Here is a 17,285-nt window from a genome sequence, read left to right as displayed (position 1 = left end):
CATCTTTTTTCTACAAAGTTGCATCCGGTTTCTTTACCATATGTTTGAAAATACTCCCAACAATAAAAGCAGCTATTTGAGTGAATAGGTTCAAATTTTCATGTACCCTTTATTTAAAAGTAAATATTTCTCCTGCCATCATGGAATTCCATTATTTTAAAATAATTTTTAATAATTCCAAATGGTTCTTCCAGCAGTTCAGGGGACAATTAATTGAAAGACTAGAACAAGGGTCCCAAATGTGATTCCCATGGATACCATATTCTGACACCTTTCCTGGTGCCCAAGTGTTTTTTAGAATCTGGGCAGGTAGGGCTCTTGACCAGAATGGCTTCTGACTGGCAACTGGAGATCTGATTGGCTGAGCAGATTTTTTTACAGTTGCTTTGGCATCGTCACCACAGCACAAGGATTTTCACTGTATGACTGAAGATAAGCTGTGTGTATGGGCAGGGTAATATTTTAAACAATTTTAATTTTAAAAGGCATCTTGTTAAACAGAGCTTCAGCCTGAAATGTTGAAGGTATATGAAGGCTAGTATTAGTTATTCATGCCCTCATTTTTGGTTGGCTCCACCTCTCATGCCAGCCATTTTGTGGTTGACTCTGCCTCCTGCAGCAGCCATTTTGTAGTTGTGTCCATCATCCCATGGTAGAATTTCAAGGTACTTACAGGCTGAAAAGGGTTGGAGACATCTAGCCTAGGACTGAAATCCCATCAGTAGCCTAAATGAACTTGCAACACATCTCTTGTCTACACAGTCTATAACTGTAATGTGAGTGTATATGAGAGGGGGAGGGGAGGGGAGGGGAGGGAGAATGCTCATTCTGCGGTAAAACAATGATCTTAACATCATATTTGCAATTGCTTACAAAGACTTCCAAAAAGTTGGACTGACAAAAAGAAATTATAACTCTGATGTTAAGACCAAATATGATGTTGATTCTTAAAAATAATAGTCTGAAGGCCAAGCAGGCCAAATTCCTGAAATATGAGATTGGAATGCAAAACATACTCCCAAGTATATTATAAGTAGATAAATTGCTTCTTATACATTGATCTACTACAATTTATCCACACTAAAGCAATTATCCTTGCTATTTCTTCTTCAGCTGTGAGATAACATGCGAAACGCTACATACGGGTCTTTCGAGCAGAATCCTCCACAAAAAGTGAAGAGATGTCTTCATCCACTCCTGCTTCATTCTTTGCAATGCAGGTGTAAGCCCCTGTATCTTCATAACGCACATTGCTAATGTGAACTTCACTGCCGTTTGCTGCTCGTGGAAAAAGAAAGATATACATGAGTGACTATTTTAGCCTTGTTATTGTGCTTTAAAGATTACACATGTAGGCATCTGACTTTGCCAGCCCATTTAAACTGTTTAGCTTTTCTGGCAATGTGCACTAGAGCATACCAAACTTGTCCACAAAATTTTTGTTGTGGGTGAAACACGTCACTTTTTCTGCTCTCATGATCTTCATTGCAAAGCAAAATGTATTTTATGCTTCATTGCCCAGCATAAGCATTGCACAACAGCCCAACTAATATATCTCTGAGACATGCAGGGCTTTTTTTTTTAATTAGAAAAAGTCCAGCAGGAACTCATTTATGTATCAGACCACATAACCCTGACACCAAGCTAGCTGGAACTGCATTCATGTGCATTTCTGCTCAAAAAAAGCCCTGGCGACATGTATGCACTGGCAGTGTTCTTATTTTAAGCAAGTTTGGCCACCCCTGCACTAGAATATTCTGATGAGAGGGAACTTGCCCTACAATTCATTTCCTAGTTACATTTCTGTTTAGGAAATCAACTGCTTTAGTTTCTTCTGCTTTGCTGAAGCCAGTCTAGGGCTGTGACAGGAGCTGTATACCTATGATATCTCTTAGGAACAATTTGCACTTATTGGTGGGCCCCATGCCAGTGCCTTGTTAGTGGGTAGTATTTATGGTAAGGTTACAGCTTAGTTGTGCTCAGGTGAAAGTTATGTTTGTGTGAACTGGCACCTTTGTAAGACGGCTGTACAGGCTTGCGTGCTTATGAAGGCTGAAGGAGAGCTGATATAACCACAGAAATTCCAACAGCTGCATGTGGAAGTGCTATACTACATACAGCACCTGGACAACTACAGTTCAGCAGGGCTTTTTTTTTTTTTTTTTTTAGCAGGAATGCAGTTCTGGCTGGCTTGGCATCAGGATGTGTTGCCTAATATGCAAATGAGTTCCTGCTGGACTTTTTCTGCAAAAATGCCCTGCAGTTCAGTAATGATAAAAATGGCATTATTAGCATGCTAACCCTCAGCAAGGATAAACCACCAGCAGAATATGGAAATAACAACAACAATAATAATTAAAAAATAAGTGCAAGGGTGGTTGCTACACACAGGAAAATCTGCAGAAAATTCTATTTATCCAATGTTATATAGTCCTCAGACAACTGCAAATCCATTATAAGGGGTTTCATGGCCAGTCTCCATGTCCTGGAATTTCAGGTACACCTCCTTCCCTAATGCATCACTAAAGGTAGCTAAAGCTGTCTGCCTGTAATTTGCTCTTGCTGCTAGGAAAGTATCTTCTAGGAGTGGCAAAGATTCCATGAAATTATGAAGTGGGTTAAATTAACGATTAAAGGGAAAGGTATATTAATTGTGAGATCAGCCAAGTAAGACCATTCTGTCGCTTACAATTTAAGTTACATTCACTTCTAAATAAATGACAGTGTGCTTGAAGCCACAGATATGCTGGATGTCCTGTTTGCATTCATTTTAGACACAGGTAAGCATGAACAAGGGACTGGGCTGCAGTCCATGCTTTGCATGTGAAAATGAGCATGCATCACACTTGTACAGCACGATTAAGAAAAGTAAAGGTTAGAAAGGTGGGATCATCATAAAGCCTAATCAAATTATGAACATGCAAAGTGAGATTGCCAGCCTCCAGGTTGGGCCTGGAGTTGTCTTTGAATTACAACTGATCTCTAGATTAAAAATATCCGTTTGCCTGGAAAAAAGGCAACTAATAAAATGGACTGTATGCAATGTTTCCTCCAAGCTGTGGAGTCTTGTGAGCAAAAATTCTACTTTGTGAGCAACTGGCATTAAAGCTGTGACCTACTGCATAAATCAGATTGCTCTGGGGCCATTTTTCCTGAGCTAAGACAAAAATGTGCACGCTGGAAGCTAAAAAACTGTGAGCTAGCTCACAATAAATCTGTTTAGAGGGAACACTGACTCTATGACATCATAACCCCTCTCATCTCCCTGATCTTTCCAAATTCAGCCTTCCCTAGTCACTGACCCCAAAATCTTTCATAATTTCCCAAATCAGAATTGACATCCCTAAAGCTAAGCAAACTAAGCTAACTAAACTAAGCTAAGTTTAAAATCTCAGATTATGAGAATCTTAATACCAAAACATTATTTTAAAAATCCTAATTTACCATTTTATGGTAATGAATGGGACCTATTAAATTTCACACAATTTATAGCCTCACCATGTCTTAATCCAGCCCCAGGACAAATAGCAGTAGCTGCCACACCTTCAGGAAAACCTCTGTTCAATGTTATTTAACATTTCTATGTGCCCCTTCATCCAGCTGGTGTGGAATTTTGGTCTGGGTTGTCATCAATATGCAGATGACAACGAGCTGTATATGTTGATGAGTGGCTGACCAGGTGCTACCCCAGACATTTTGGTTGAAGGTCTGGAGGCTGTGCTTGGATGGAGCCAGTTGAAATTAAACAGAGCCAGTTGAAATTAAACCAATCTAAGTCAGAGGTCCTGTGGCTGAGCTTGGGGGATTTTGGACTAGGGTGACAACTTCTATCCCTAGACAGGGTGCCTTTACCATCATCATCAACTTTCAAGAACCTGGATGTGATCTTGGCCTCTATCCTCCTCCTCTTGGATGGAGGCCAAGATCACAGATGTGGCCAGGCTGGCATTTTTTCATCTGCACCAGGTTAGACAATTGTCCCCCTTCCTGTCTTGTCCCGACCTAGTCACTGTGATCCATAAAATGGTCACCTCTAGGTTAGATTACCATAACTCGCTCTATGCAGGGCTACCCCTGAAGCTGATCTGGAAACTTCAACTGGTCCAAAATGCAGTGGCACAGGTTCATATAGAATCGGAAGCTCGCAGCCTGCAGCGTAGCTGCTAGGCTGCTTCTGCGCTGTTTGCCTCCCTGGGAGGGAGGAGTCAGAATTTGCCCGTTTGGGCGCGCAATGTGAGGGGCAGGGTCTAGCCGCTGTAACGGCTAGCTCCACGCTCCCCTCATGTCATTCCGTTGTTTATTGGGGCTGAGTTCTGGCGGTCGGGAGCCTGTTGGGAGCCTGTCGCTGTTTTGGCGGGCCGTTCATGGGGCTGAGGATTGCTTAGGCGGCGTTTTTTGCGGTGGCGGCGGCATCTGGCTGAGTCCCAGGGAGTTTGAGCTGTGTTGGGCTGGGGGTGGTCGTCCTTTCTTTGAGGGGATCATTTGTGTGTTGAGTGAGTCATGTGTCTCCAGGGGTCTCTGAGTGGGGGGCTTTCTTGGGAGGTGGGGTGGTCTGCCTCCCCCCTTTTATTTTTGGGGTAGAGGATGGCCTGGAAGGACAGGGGCTCTGTGGTCCATCTCCAGCATCTCCAGCTATAAAGGGTGCCGGCAGGCATGAAAAACCTCAGCCTGTGACCCTGACGGCCAGGAGGGACAGGGGCTCAGTGGTCATCTCTAGCATCTCCAATTATAAGGGGTGCAGGCAGTTAGGCGTGAAAGACCTCAGCCTGTGATCCTGAAGATCTCATTTTGAGGCTCTGGTCTGCCTCCCCCCCCCAGCTTTTTAAGGGAGTAGATTGCCTTGGTGGGTTGGAGGGGACCTTTGGTGGCCATTTCAGTACTGTTGCTGGGGAGAAGATTAGGCGGCCATTTTATACCCTTTCTTGGAGGGAGGGAGGGCATTCAAGAGACTAGTGGCAGCCATTTTGTATGTCTTCCCTGGGGAAAGGGAGAGCAGCCATTTTGCATCCTTATTGAGACAGTGCGGTGGCCATTTTAAGTCCCCTTTCTTGTGGGGTGTGCAGCGGCCATTTTAGGATTGCTGAGGTGATTGTTTGCTCAGACAATTCTGTGGCTATATGGCTGGGGGTAAGGGCTCAGGCAAGCCTAAAGGCAAGAAGCCTGCACCCAGACCCTCTAGAGTGCCTGTTAGGACACCACCACCCCCATCATCTGCTTCAGAGGATGAGGATGGAGCAGCAGTAGAATCTAGTATACTGCACAGGCTGAGGGCGCTTGAGCAGGCATCAGGTGTCCCTTCTCCAAGAAGGGGGGGGGAGGGATAGGGCAATCCAAGAAGGCAAGGCAGGCTAACATTCTCACCAGGCTGTCTATCCTTGAGGGCAGGTCTGGTGGTGTCGTGCCTGGCAGGGATGTCGGTCTCAGTGGTCCTGATACAGGTGCGGTGGATGCGTCTGGGACATCTGGTGTTGGTTTGTCAGTGGTTCCTGCTGGCCTTGGAGGTAGGTGTGATAGCTTACAGGTGGGGCCCGGGCAGGTTTGGCCATGGGGTGTATGGGGGCCTGCTGCAGCGGCTGGGCTTCAGGAGTGAATGCAAGGGTGCCTGCTTCTTCCGGGGCAGGAGTACCGCAAAATTGGCCATGGACAGGTATGCAGGGCATACTTGTGCACCTGGAAGCGAAAGGTGGACAGGACCTGGGCAAATTGGCTTCCTGGGTTCTGTATTTATGCTGGGGTGATTGCCAGGGCACAGCCGCGGCGAGCTGCGTCCTTGTTCCAGTACCTGGATATAATCTATAAAGGATATACGGCCTTTAGCGGACCAGCCTGGTTAAAATATGACCAGGAATTTAGGATGACGGCTGCCGTGTATCCGTCCCTTCAATGGGATCGGATCCATCAGGAGCTTTGGCTGCATGTGATGTCCCCAGCTAGGCTTAATCTGGGGGATCGGTCAGATAGCGGTCACTTGGTAAATAGGTCGTCCACCTCTGCTTCATCAAACTCTCCCCACGGTACAGCGGGGCAGGCGGTTCAACCCCGCTTGCTCTGCTGGGAGTTTGGAGCCCTTGGGGTATGCAATAGGAAAGCATGCCAGTTTAAGCACGAGTGCCCCATGTGTAGGGGAGCCCACTTTTTCCGATGACTGCCCTAAAGCCCGGGGGCATAGGAATGCAAAGAAGCCTGGAGGGAGTGGAGGAAGCTTCCCAGCCAAGAAAGGGACCCAGCCCGATAAGGGTGGGACCTCTTGAGCAGTGGCTTGCAAGGTATCCTCGGAGGGCTGATAGTTTGTATTTGTTAGAGGGTTTTATGTTCGTTTTTAGGATCCCTTTCCAGGGGTCTCGAGTTCAGTTTATGTCTGGAAACCTTAAGTCAGTTCAAGGTTTGGAGCAGGTCATTAGGGACAAGATTGCTAAGGAGCTGGCTGAGGGAAGGATTTTGGGCCCCTTTTTACATCCTCCAGTGAGTACTCTTAGAATATCTCCTTTGGGTGCGGTGCTAAAAAAGATGCCTGGTGAATTTCATTTGATTCACCATTTGTCTTTTCCTAGGGGCGAGTCTGTGAATGATGGGATTCCAGAGCACTTATGCTGTCAGGTACACCAGTTTCGACCAGGCTATTGCTGTGGTTAGGCATTGTGGGGTGGGGGCAGAATTGGCAAAATGCGATATTAAGTCGGCGTTTCGCCTTTTGCCTGTTCACCCCGATGATTTTGAGCTCTTAGAGTTTTCTTTTGAGGACCAATTTTACATGGATAGAGCACTGCCAATGAGCTGCTCTGTGTCATGTTCCGCTTTCGAACGTTTCAGCACATTTTTGGAATGGTCTGTGCGGGAGAAAGTGGGTCTGCAGGAGGTCGTTCATTACTTGGATGACTACCTGTTTGTGGGTCCCCGGGGGACGGGGCATTGTGGGCAGCTGCTGGCTGGTTTCGCTGAGCTAGCAGCTGAGCTTGGGGTCCCCTTAGCTCCTGAGAAGACGGAAGGTCCGACCCAGAGGTTGACCCTTTTGGGGATAGAGATTGATACTATTGCACAGTTGTCTAGGGTGCCGCTTCAGAAGATAGCGGAGTTAAGGGATAGGATTTGTACCTTTCTTCTTAAGAAGAAGGTTTCTCTGGTGGAATTGCAGCAGCTAGTGGGGCACCTCAGCTTTGCTTGCAAAGTGGTTGCTCATGGAAGGGCTTTTCTTAGGAGATTGTGTGATGCTATGGCAGGGCTGCGTCTGCCTCGCCATAGGACTAGGGTTACCTGCAGCATGAGGGATGATTTGAGGGTTTGGCAGGAATTTTTGGAGTCTTTTAATGGAGTCTCCTTTTGGAGGGAGGACTTGAGGCTCAAGGCTGAGCTCCAAGTCATGTCTGATGCTGCTGGTTCCTTGGGTTTTGGTGTTTATTTCCACGGACATTGGTGCGCGGATAGTTGGCCTGCTTCATGGGCAAGGATAGGGGTGAACCGGGATCTCACGTTTCTCGAGTTCTTTCCCATCTTAGTTGCCGTTCGGCTGTGGGGGAAAGATATGGCCAATCATACCGTTCATTTTTGGTGTGATAATATGGCGGTGGTCCACATCATTAATTCCCTTTCATCCAAATCTGGCCGGGTTATGAGATTGGTGAGGGCCTTCACTCTGCGTTGTTTGCGGCTTAATATTTTGTTTTTAGCCAAACATGTTCCTGGGGTAAGTAACAGGGTGGCTGATGCTCTATCTCATAAACAGATGGAGAGATTTAGTCAGCTGGCCCCAGAAGCAGACGGAGAGCCGGTGCCAATGCCTCAGGAGCTATGGCTGATTGGAGAGCCGAGGCCTGCAGAGCGATAGGTCAAGCCATTGCGCCTAGCACTCGGAAGTCTTATGAATGGGCTGTGCGGCAGTTTGAAGACTTTAGGGCTGCGGTAGGTATCGCAGGGTTTGGCCCCTTCCGGTGGAGGAATTGCTCCATTACTGTGTGTCACTGAGAGGTAAGGGGTTGGCAGTGCAATCCATTAGGGGGCGCTTGTCTGCTCTGGCTTTTGCCAGCAAGGCGCTGGCTTACAGGGAGGATACAGCAGACTTTCGTCTGCAAAAAATGTTGGAGGGGTGGTCTAGAGAGGCCGGTCCCAGGGTTGATACACGGAATCCGGTGTCTCCGTCAATTCTGCGTGGTTTGAAGGGGGTATGGGACATGGTGTGTGCTTCGTCTTTCAAAGCATGTTTGTTTCACGCTGTGTCCTTGTTAGCCTTTTTCGGGGCTCTTAGGGTGAGTGAACTGGTGGCTTAGTCTCGAAATGATGTCTCTGGTAGGGCTCTGTGGTTGGGGGATTTGCAGCTGTCTGGGGGTAAGGCAGTCATTACGGTTCGTCGTTCCAAGACGGATCAGTTGCAGCGTGGTACTGTGCTTGAGCTTGGTAGTTGTTCAGAGCTTGAGCTGTGTCCGGTTACCGCGTTGGCTGCTTATTTAGCAGTCAGGGGGCCCAAGGATGGGGTTTTGTTTCTACATTTGGATGGTAACCCATTAACAAGACACCAGTTTTGGGCTGTGACGTCCCGGGCTTTGGGTGAGCTGGGGTTGTCAGGAGTGCGGTTTGGGACCCACTCCTTTAGGATCAGGGTGGCTTCTACAGAGGCTGCCATGGGGTATCCTTCCACCTCTATTCAGAGGTTGGGCCGGTGGCGTTCATCGGCCTATAAGGCATACGTGTGACCTTTTTTCAGGCCGTGAGTGACCTGGGGTTTGAAGGTTATTGGTTCTGTTTGTGTTTAACTGTTTTTTCTCTTTAGATGCTGTTGTTCCTGGCCAGAGGAGCCAGTGCCGAGTTCTCATCTGCGGCCATAGCCACGTGTTTTGGGCCGCTCTTCAGGCATGGAGAACTGCAGCTGGCTCTCAGCTGGGACTCAGCCAGCATACTGTTATTGAATGGCGGGGGCGCCGGGGCCTTCAGTGGCCGGGCTTGCTGCCTTTATTGTTTGATGATAGTGCGGGTCCTCCTCCTCAGATCTTACTTGTGCACCTGGGAGGTAATGATCTGAGGTTGTTGAAGGGCAAGGCCTTAGTTTGGCAAGCCCATGAAATAATAGAAATAAAATTATTATTTTATTTATTATTATATTAACAATAGAAATAAAATTATTATTATTATTATGATTTCCAGCACATTCAGGAGCGATGGCCGGGGACCAACATAGTGTGGTCAGCCATGCTGCCCCACCTGGTGTGGCGTTGTGCTCTGGACCCTGCAGCTATAGAAAGGGCCAGGTATAAGGCTAACAAGGAGATTAAAAAGGTGCTGGAAGGGGGGTTAGGCCACTTTTTGCCTCATCCGGACATTTTGGTGAAATTTCCTGACCTCTACAGGGGGGATGGGGTCCATCTCTTGGAAAAGGGTAATATGTTTTTCCTGAGAGATTTGCAGCAAGGGTTGCAGGTGGTTTTGGGCCTCTCGGTGGGTGCTAAGCCCTAAGTAGAGACTTGGCCTTAGTAGTGGCAGGTTTTTGGGGTTTAGGACACTATGCCGCTAGGGGAGGACTGTGAAGCATCTCCCTTTTGGGGAATTTGGGGTCTGGCATGAACAACCTGGGGTTTGGAGACCCGGGTTTGGAGATTGCAGACTGTCCAGGAGGCTCGGCTAGAGGGTGCCTTTCTGGCAAGACGTGCGTCTGGGTTTAGGGCCCTCTGGTGCATGCCTCCCTGCTGGGCCTGCCTGGAGGGAGCTGAGTCACTCAGCTCCGGCTGGGGGGCTGGGTCTCTCACCCGTTAATGGCAGGAGAGCGGTCGCGGTGACCCCTAGCCCTGGCCAGGCTGCTGGTGGGGTGCCCTTGCTGTTTATGCTGTTAGTTAATAAAGTGGCCCAATTTTATTCCAATGCATTGTGTCTGACTCTTTATTCCGACCTTGGGGGGCAAACCCCATTTACAGCCAACCAGTGCTCCACCCACTGCAAAGGCTCCAACTTGAATATTGAATCAGGTTTAAGGTTCTTGTACTAACCTTTAAAACCCAAAATGGTCTGGAACTAGTGTATCTGCCTCTCCTGGCATGCCCTCCCAAAGAGATTTACCCTCAATGAATGGCAATCTACTAGTGATCCCTGGCCCCAAAAGAATCCAGCTGTCGTCAAGTAGAAGCAGGGCTTTCTTGACCCTGGCTGTGACTTGGTGGAACTCTCTGCCAAGTGAGTTGCAGGTCCTGTGAGATCTGAGATAATTCTCCAGGGCCTGTAAGACAGATGTTCCACCACACTTATGGGTGAGGACAAACAATGGTCTTCATCATGGCTGACCTCCTTCCATCATTTGTTACTCCCTTGTTATTTAATTTGCATGATATTTACTCCTCTTCTGGATAAGCACTATGCTGTGCTCCCTTCATATGTGCCATCGTATTGATTTTTGCAAGATTGTTTTAAATGTAATTTATAACTATGTTGTTACCTGCTCTCAGCCTTGCTATATAGGGGATGGTGGACTAGAAATCTAATAAATTAATAAATGATTAAATATTGTCTGTCCCCAAATACCATTTTTAAGAGCATACAGTTTTTACTGTTTTAAATGAAAAAAATCCAGTATGAAGTCAATTCCCAAGAGAGTATTTGTGCACACACCATGATAAGGGGAACTAGAAAGAGCTATTACCAGGGAACAAGGAAAATAATTATATCACAATTACTTTGTAGACACCAGCTTTACTTTCAAAATGGTGGAGCTAACACTTGTTGCTTAAGGCTCTGCCTGAAGGCATGATAAATAAATGATACCAGTTTAAAAGTTCACATTGCTCTCTAAAGTCTTCATAGTGGAGATAAAAAAGACATACTATAACTTTAGAAAATTATAAAATATGTTTCTTTACCTTGAAGAGTTAGCTGTTTGGACAACTTGGGAGTAATATCAATTCCATTCTTCAACCAGCCAAGCTGTGGGTTGGGAATACCTTCAGCATGACATCGAAGGCTTGCAGTAACACCAGGCTCCCGGGCTTGGCTTTCTGGAAAGACTCTTATAACAGGCGGAACTGAAGAGACAAAAGCACAATAAATCAAATGGAATGCAAATTATTAAAAATATGAACATATTTCAAAGTCATCAGTACAAACAACTACAGAGCCATACAAAATACCTGCTGGCTTATTGGCATATAATCTTTAGCTCTGCTGTACAATTTATGGAACACAACAATGTTATGGGAGGGGTGGATACATGCATTTGCTGATGGGTTGTTTGCCTGGCCCTTCAGCCCAAGGTGCTCCAGGCATTTCACAAACATAACATAAAAGCACTTTACATCAAGATCAATAAAGTATATGGGGGGGGGGGGGCACACAGCCTTTCTACTCCACAAGGCAAGCTTTTCTTTTGCCACAAAGACATTTGTAAAGGAGAATTACACAGAAGTCAAAAACTCAAGGAAGAAATGCAGTCCCTAGCAGTGTTTAGGGTTCCCAAGTCCCCTGTAGCTGCCAGTGGGGGACTTTTTTTGCACACGAACAGCATGCAGGGCGTAATGACTTCACTTACAAATGATGTGTCATGCCAGGCACATTGCATGGGGACACTCACGGATTTTGCGGGAAACGCTATGGTTTCATGCAGGGGCACTCTAGCAATTTGGGTGGAAATTCTATGGTACTGTAGAGTTTTCCCCCAAATTGCTAGAGCTTCCTGCAAATTCCTAGATTGTCTATACACGACATGCCCAACACAATATATTACTTCCAGGCACCACACATGTAGTACAGCAATGGAACTCTTTGATGGGGCGGTGGCCTCCTCTCTGCCAGCAGATTGGGAGCTAAAGTGGGGGATCCCTTGTTGCTGGAGGGAACTTGGCAGCCTTAGCAGTTTCTCTCTAATTGTTTCCCCTATCGAGCGGAGCAGTTCACATCCTGAGCAGAATATACCTGCTCAGACCAATGAGCAGTGCAAGATCCTGTGTGGCTCCAGATTGCTGCTGAATGGGACTTCCTGTGTTAATATGGCTTCCACTGCCCTCAGAGCCAAACTATCAAGAAAGTGGGAGGTGTTTTGCCTTCTCAGAAGGAGGGAGAGACAAGTGCATGCTGATGCTCAATATACTACCACAGGTGGGGGCAGAGTCAGCAGGTTAAGGCTGCTTCACCCATCTTCTCATCTTTTTGCTGCTTGCTTCACCCACCCTCCCACCTTGTTTTCAGTGCATGCTTTGGTTTGTCACCCCTCTTGGGGGTCAGGTAGGAATTTTTCACCCTTCCTCGGATTGGCTTTGGAAGAAGGGGTGTTTTTGCCTATCTTGCACTGTTGCAGCGGATGAATGAAAGACTGGATGTGGTGGTTCTGTTAAATAGTCTGGTCACATGGCAGGTGAGTGCAGAAAATGTGGAAGTGTATCCATTGAACACAGTATAGCACCTTCCCTGTTTCAGTTGGGGCTTTATTGGCTTAGCCTTTGGGTTTTGTGGCCTAGGGCTGGGAATAAAGACTGCCTCTTGAACCATCCTGGATTGGCTCCTCCCCTTTAAGTTGTGTGATTTGGGGGGAGAGCTCCAGGGTGGCTCATATATTGCTATGCTGGCTGGGCCAAGCCAAATGATTGGCTCGCAATTGGGGCAATAGTGTGTCATCTAACATATAATGAGGAGGTTGTCCAGGAGCAATGCCTGCTTTGGCCTATTTCTCCACTAAGGTTTTTCCCCCCGTTTCTGAATCAAAAATGTAAATAGTTAATAAAGTGGCCAACAGTTTAACACTACTTTGGTGTCTGTCTCTTTCTTCTGATGGGTGGGGAGGATTAATAGCTGTTCACACACATAACTTAGAGAGAACACCACACGAGGACAGCCACTAAATAATCCTCCATCACTGCTGAAGATATTTTATCATTCAAGTCATGCAAACTGCAGGCATTGTTCTTTTTCCTTTTTGATCCTTTGGATTCATTCTTTCTGGTTAGATAGGAATTTCACATAATTAAATTTTAGCCTATGATTCCTGCATATCATAACATTTCACCCTGCTGTTTGCTGTGTACTAAGTTCATACATATAACAACTACATTGTGCAGCTCCACTAGGGAACCTATTCCCCTGGTGCAAGCAGGGTATCCCCCATTTCTAGTCTTGCCACTTGAAAAAAAAAATTAAAAACCACCACAGTGTCATGTGCAGTGGCATGTCACTTACTCGTATGTTTGCTTGTTATACCAAAAAAGATATGAGATCACAGCTGCCATAGTGCTCCCTATATCCCAACTCACAACCTTCCCACTGGTTGCCATGTTGTGTATGGAAACCCTAATATTTGCTCATAGGCTTAGATCCAGGATCTCATCTGCTCTTCCTCCTTACTGCAGCCCCTGACCCACATGGCTTTTATTGATACGGGTTGTATGAACCCCAGCAGGTGCCATGACCTTTTTTTGATGGTCAGAGGGGACCCTCCCTTCTTTTCACAGAAAAGATTCTGGGTTGATCCAACTCATAGCATACAAATAAATGGCTGGAATATGGGAGGTAGGCCAGGCTGAGAGTTTGGACCCAAGGTCACCCAAAGAGCTACTTCCATGGTAGAAGCTGGGGTTTGAACTCAAGTTGAGCAGAGGTTGCCACTCTATCCATGCATAAAATTCCAACCACTTCCACTACGCCACACTGGTTCTCATAAAGTGCACTACAAAATCGAAGTGTATTTTTAAAAAATATATGAGTCTAGATCTGAAATATTGTTAGTGGACTTTCAGTTGTGGGATAAAAAAAATATTATCGAAAAGCTATGCCTTGGAGACAGCAGACTCTCAAAAACTACATGGCGGAGCAAAGCAGAAGCCTGCACATTCAAAAGAAGTGGTAAAAGTGCCTATGCCAGCATAAAACAACTCTTTGATCTGAGTCATATAATAAAGTGTCAAATAAGAAGCTTTGCTAGTCCTCCTCTATATTATCTATAACCAGCCAGGTGTAAGAGAGCAGATAGAGCAAAGTTTAAGGAATACTTCCATCATTAAAAGCAGCAATAATCTGTCTAGGCCATAAAGTTATTATTAAAAAGAACAACGGTATCTTATTTTGCTTGGAATGATGTAAAATATATTTCACAGGATCCATCATTCCTATCTATAGAGCTTAAGAGAGCCCTGCTTTACCCACCGCTACATTTAGCACATTTGAGAGCCAGTTGGGTATAGCGGTTAAGTGTGCGGACTCTTATCTGGAAAAACTGGGTTTGATTCCCCACTCCTCCACTTGCACCTGCTGGAATTGCCTTGGATCAGCCATAGCTATCACAGAGATTGTCCTTGAAAGGGCAGCTGCTGTGCTGAAAGGGCAGCCCCACCCACCTCACAGGGTGTCTGTTGTGGGAGAGGAAGATAAAGGAGATTGTGAGCCGCTCTGAGACTCTGAGATTTGGAGTGGAGGGCAGGATATAAATCCAATACCACCACCACCATCATCATCTTCTTCTCCTCCTCCTCCTCCTCCTTCTCCTCCTCCTCCTCATGCTGGGGACTGTGAGGGCTAGATTCTCAGGTCTCTGTCCAAGATCTTCTGCTATGTCTGGTCAAATGAATTGCACTCTAGAATTTCAAACTGGATTAAACCCAATGAAAATAAAGGTAATGCTGGCTTTCTGCTAGTTTATAGGTGATTTTATAGCAACATTGTACAGCATTTTTGTATAACTAAATTAAAACAGGAAGAATCAAAATCAATACATAATTAGCAACAGCAAAAACATTTCCTGAGTGACTGGCAATCAGAGGCTTATATTTAATCATTTATGACTGTGCTGTTACATCATCTGGGATTCATACAGTAAAACAAAGCTATTGTGTGATATAATTGTAAAATGTATCACTGCATTAACAGTAAAACCCTCTAATTAAATCCCTTTAATTAAAATGGATCACTTACTCCCATCTCTTTACATTATTCACTCCCACTGTATCCCTATTAATTAAATTTTAATACTCAGATCATCTGATGCTGTGCACACTTTTCATATGGAAAAAGAACACAACTGATATTCTAGGGCTTCATGCAAGCATTAAAGTAAAATGTAGCTCCCTTTAATACTACAGCTCACAATCTTGGGATAATTCAGTTATCTTGTGCACAGAAATAGATGTCTGCACATGTGCACAACTCTGCACATATGGACTGGGTCCTAGTGATGTGGTAGAGGGTTGGCAGGAGTGAATCCCACATGCAGAAGAACAAGTGGGAAAGGGAAGAATGCAGAAGGGATTGAATCAAATTGTACATATACAATTGTACACCCAGACTACTTACAGATGGTATAAGACATTTCTGCCCCTGAAAAAGATGAATTGTGTTTTTCACCAATCTTCTCATATTGCAACTCAGAATTCACTGAAATGCTGCTGTTTATTTATTTATTTATTTATTTTGTGATTTCTATCCCGCCCTTCCCAACAAGTGGCTCAGGGCGGGTTACAACATAGGAGTCTAACATAAATAGGAATTAAGTGTAAAACATTTAAATTCAAACATTAGACCATTTAAAACATTAAAGCATTTAAAACATTTAAACAGTTAAAACATTTAAAACATTTAGAGGCAGCGAACATCCAATATAACTGCACGCAGTTTCTTATACCAGCCAGTCATAGGCCAGCTCTGTTGGGGGCAGAGCTGGCCCGAGACTATCTGGCACCCTACTTCTGGTGCCCCCCCCCCCCCCGCACCAATAACCAATTTTTGAAAACAGATGAATTGTCACCATGACTTCCAGGTGTTCTTATGGTGGAAGAGGCAGACTCCAGTAGAATTCTGTGCAACTATCCTCCCTCCATTAAAAACACCAAGGCAGGAAAAGATGGGAAAAGCCAGGGGATTCTGTTGCTAAGGCTTAAAAATAACTGTATAATTGTACTTAAAGTTAAAGTGAAATCATGATTTGACAATTGCTGGGAACTGTGAGGGCTATATTCTTAGATCTCTGTCCAAGATCTTCTGCTATGTTTGGTCAAATTAACAGCACTCCAGAATTTCACACTGGATTAAACCTAGTGAAATAACAGCATTTTCATGATTGTATCATCTGGCATCTGAAAAGTAAGTGAACTATTCCCCTTGCTAAATTTTTAATTTTAACAAATTATATTTCATTGCATGGGAATTAATCCCATTATCTATTGTATTCTTCCTTGATGAAAGGCACCCTGAGCCCTGCTCATATCCTCACTCAGCCATGAAGTTTACTGGCTGACCTTAGATCAGTCACTGGCAGTGGGGCCAGGTGGCTTGCTGGGGTTTCATGTGGAGGTCAGTGTTGCGAAGAGAGGGGAGATAATAAAAGCGTGACACTTCTGGGAACAGAGGGACAGGACCGAAGCGGATCGAATGGCTGCCAAGGTTTCTGAGAGCCTCTGCAAACTTGGCCTTGGCCTGGCTATTGCTGGCGGGGTTGTCAATTCTGCTCTTTATAATGTGGACACAGGACACAGGGATGCCATCTTTGACTGCTTTCAGGGTGTTCAGGACATCATGGTGGGAGAAGGGACCCACTTCCTCATTCCCTAGGTGCAAAGGCCTATCATCTTTGACTGCCGCTCTCACTCCTGCAACGTTCCAGTCAGAACAGACAGCAAACATCTACAGAACGTGAACATCACTCTGCGGATCTTGTTCAGGCCTGTGGCCATGCAGCTTCCCCAAATTTACACCAGCATTGGAGAAGATTACAACAAACGAGTGTTGCCTTCCATTACAACTGAGATCCTCAAGTCTGTGGTGGCTCGTTTTGATGCTGGGGAGCTAATCACACAGAGGGAGCTAGTTTCCAGACAAGTGAGTGAAGACCTCACAGAAAGAGCAGCAACATTCGGCCTCATCCTGGATGATGTTTCCTTGACACATCTGACCTTTGGGAAGGAGTTCACGGAAGCTGTAGAAATGAAACAGGTTGCCCAGCAAGAAGCAGAACGGACCAGGTTCATAGTAGAAAAGGTGGAACAGCAGAAGAAAGCAGCGATCATCTTGGCCAAGGGGGATTCAAAGGCGGCAGAGCTGATAGCCAAGTTGCTGGCCACCGCCGGAGATGGCCTGATTGAACTGTGCAAGCTCGAGACAGCCGAAGACATCGCTTACCAGCTCTTGCGATCCCGTAATATCACCTACCTACCTTCAGGACATTCGATGCTTTTCCAGCTACCCCAGTAGAGGTCCACTCTGTTCCTAGCCCCACCCTTTTTTTTCTACTGTCCCTTTGAAAGTAAGTTTAGCCGTGCATAATCACTGAAGTTTCTCAATTTGGCGTTGATGAGGAGAAAACAGTCAATGTCTCATACTAATGTAATTTTCAGTGTTGT

General features: G+C 45.6%; 1 protein-coding gene and 1 pseudogene across 1 annotated transcript in view; one reads left to right on the top strand and one right to left on the bottom strand.

Annotated features, from left to right (window-relative positions):
* FSTL5 (follistatin like 5) overlaps positions 1–17,285 on the bottom strand; it is a 608,027-nt gene that overhangs the window by 112,237 nt on the left and 478,505 nt on the right. Inside the window, exons 9-10 of the mRNA XM_060246574.1 lie at positions 10,833–10,994; positions 1,144–1,278 (exon numbers count right to left, since the gene is read on the bottom strand). Coding sequence (XP_060102557.1) covers positions 1,144–1,278; positions 10,833–10,994 — 297 coding nt within the window. The remainder of the gene's footprint in view (positions 1–1,143; positions 1,279–10,832; positions 10,995–17,285) is intronic.
* Positions 16,224–17,220, top strand: LOC132577101 (prohibitin 1-like; annotated as a pseudogene).

This window comes from Heteronotia binoei, chromosome 9 (assembly GCF_032191835.1).
Source record: "Heteronotia binoei isolate CCM8104 ecotype False Entrance Well chromosome 9, APGP_CSIRO_Hbin_v1, whole genome shotgun sequence".
Lineage (NCBI taxonomy): Eukaryota > Metazoa > Chordata > Lepidosauria > Squamata > Gekkonidae > Heteronotia > Heteronotia binoei.
The sequence above is the reverse complement of the archived record's forward strand: the minus strand, read 5'-3'. Positions and strand labels throughout refer to the sequence as shown.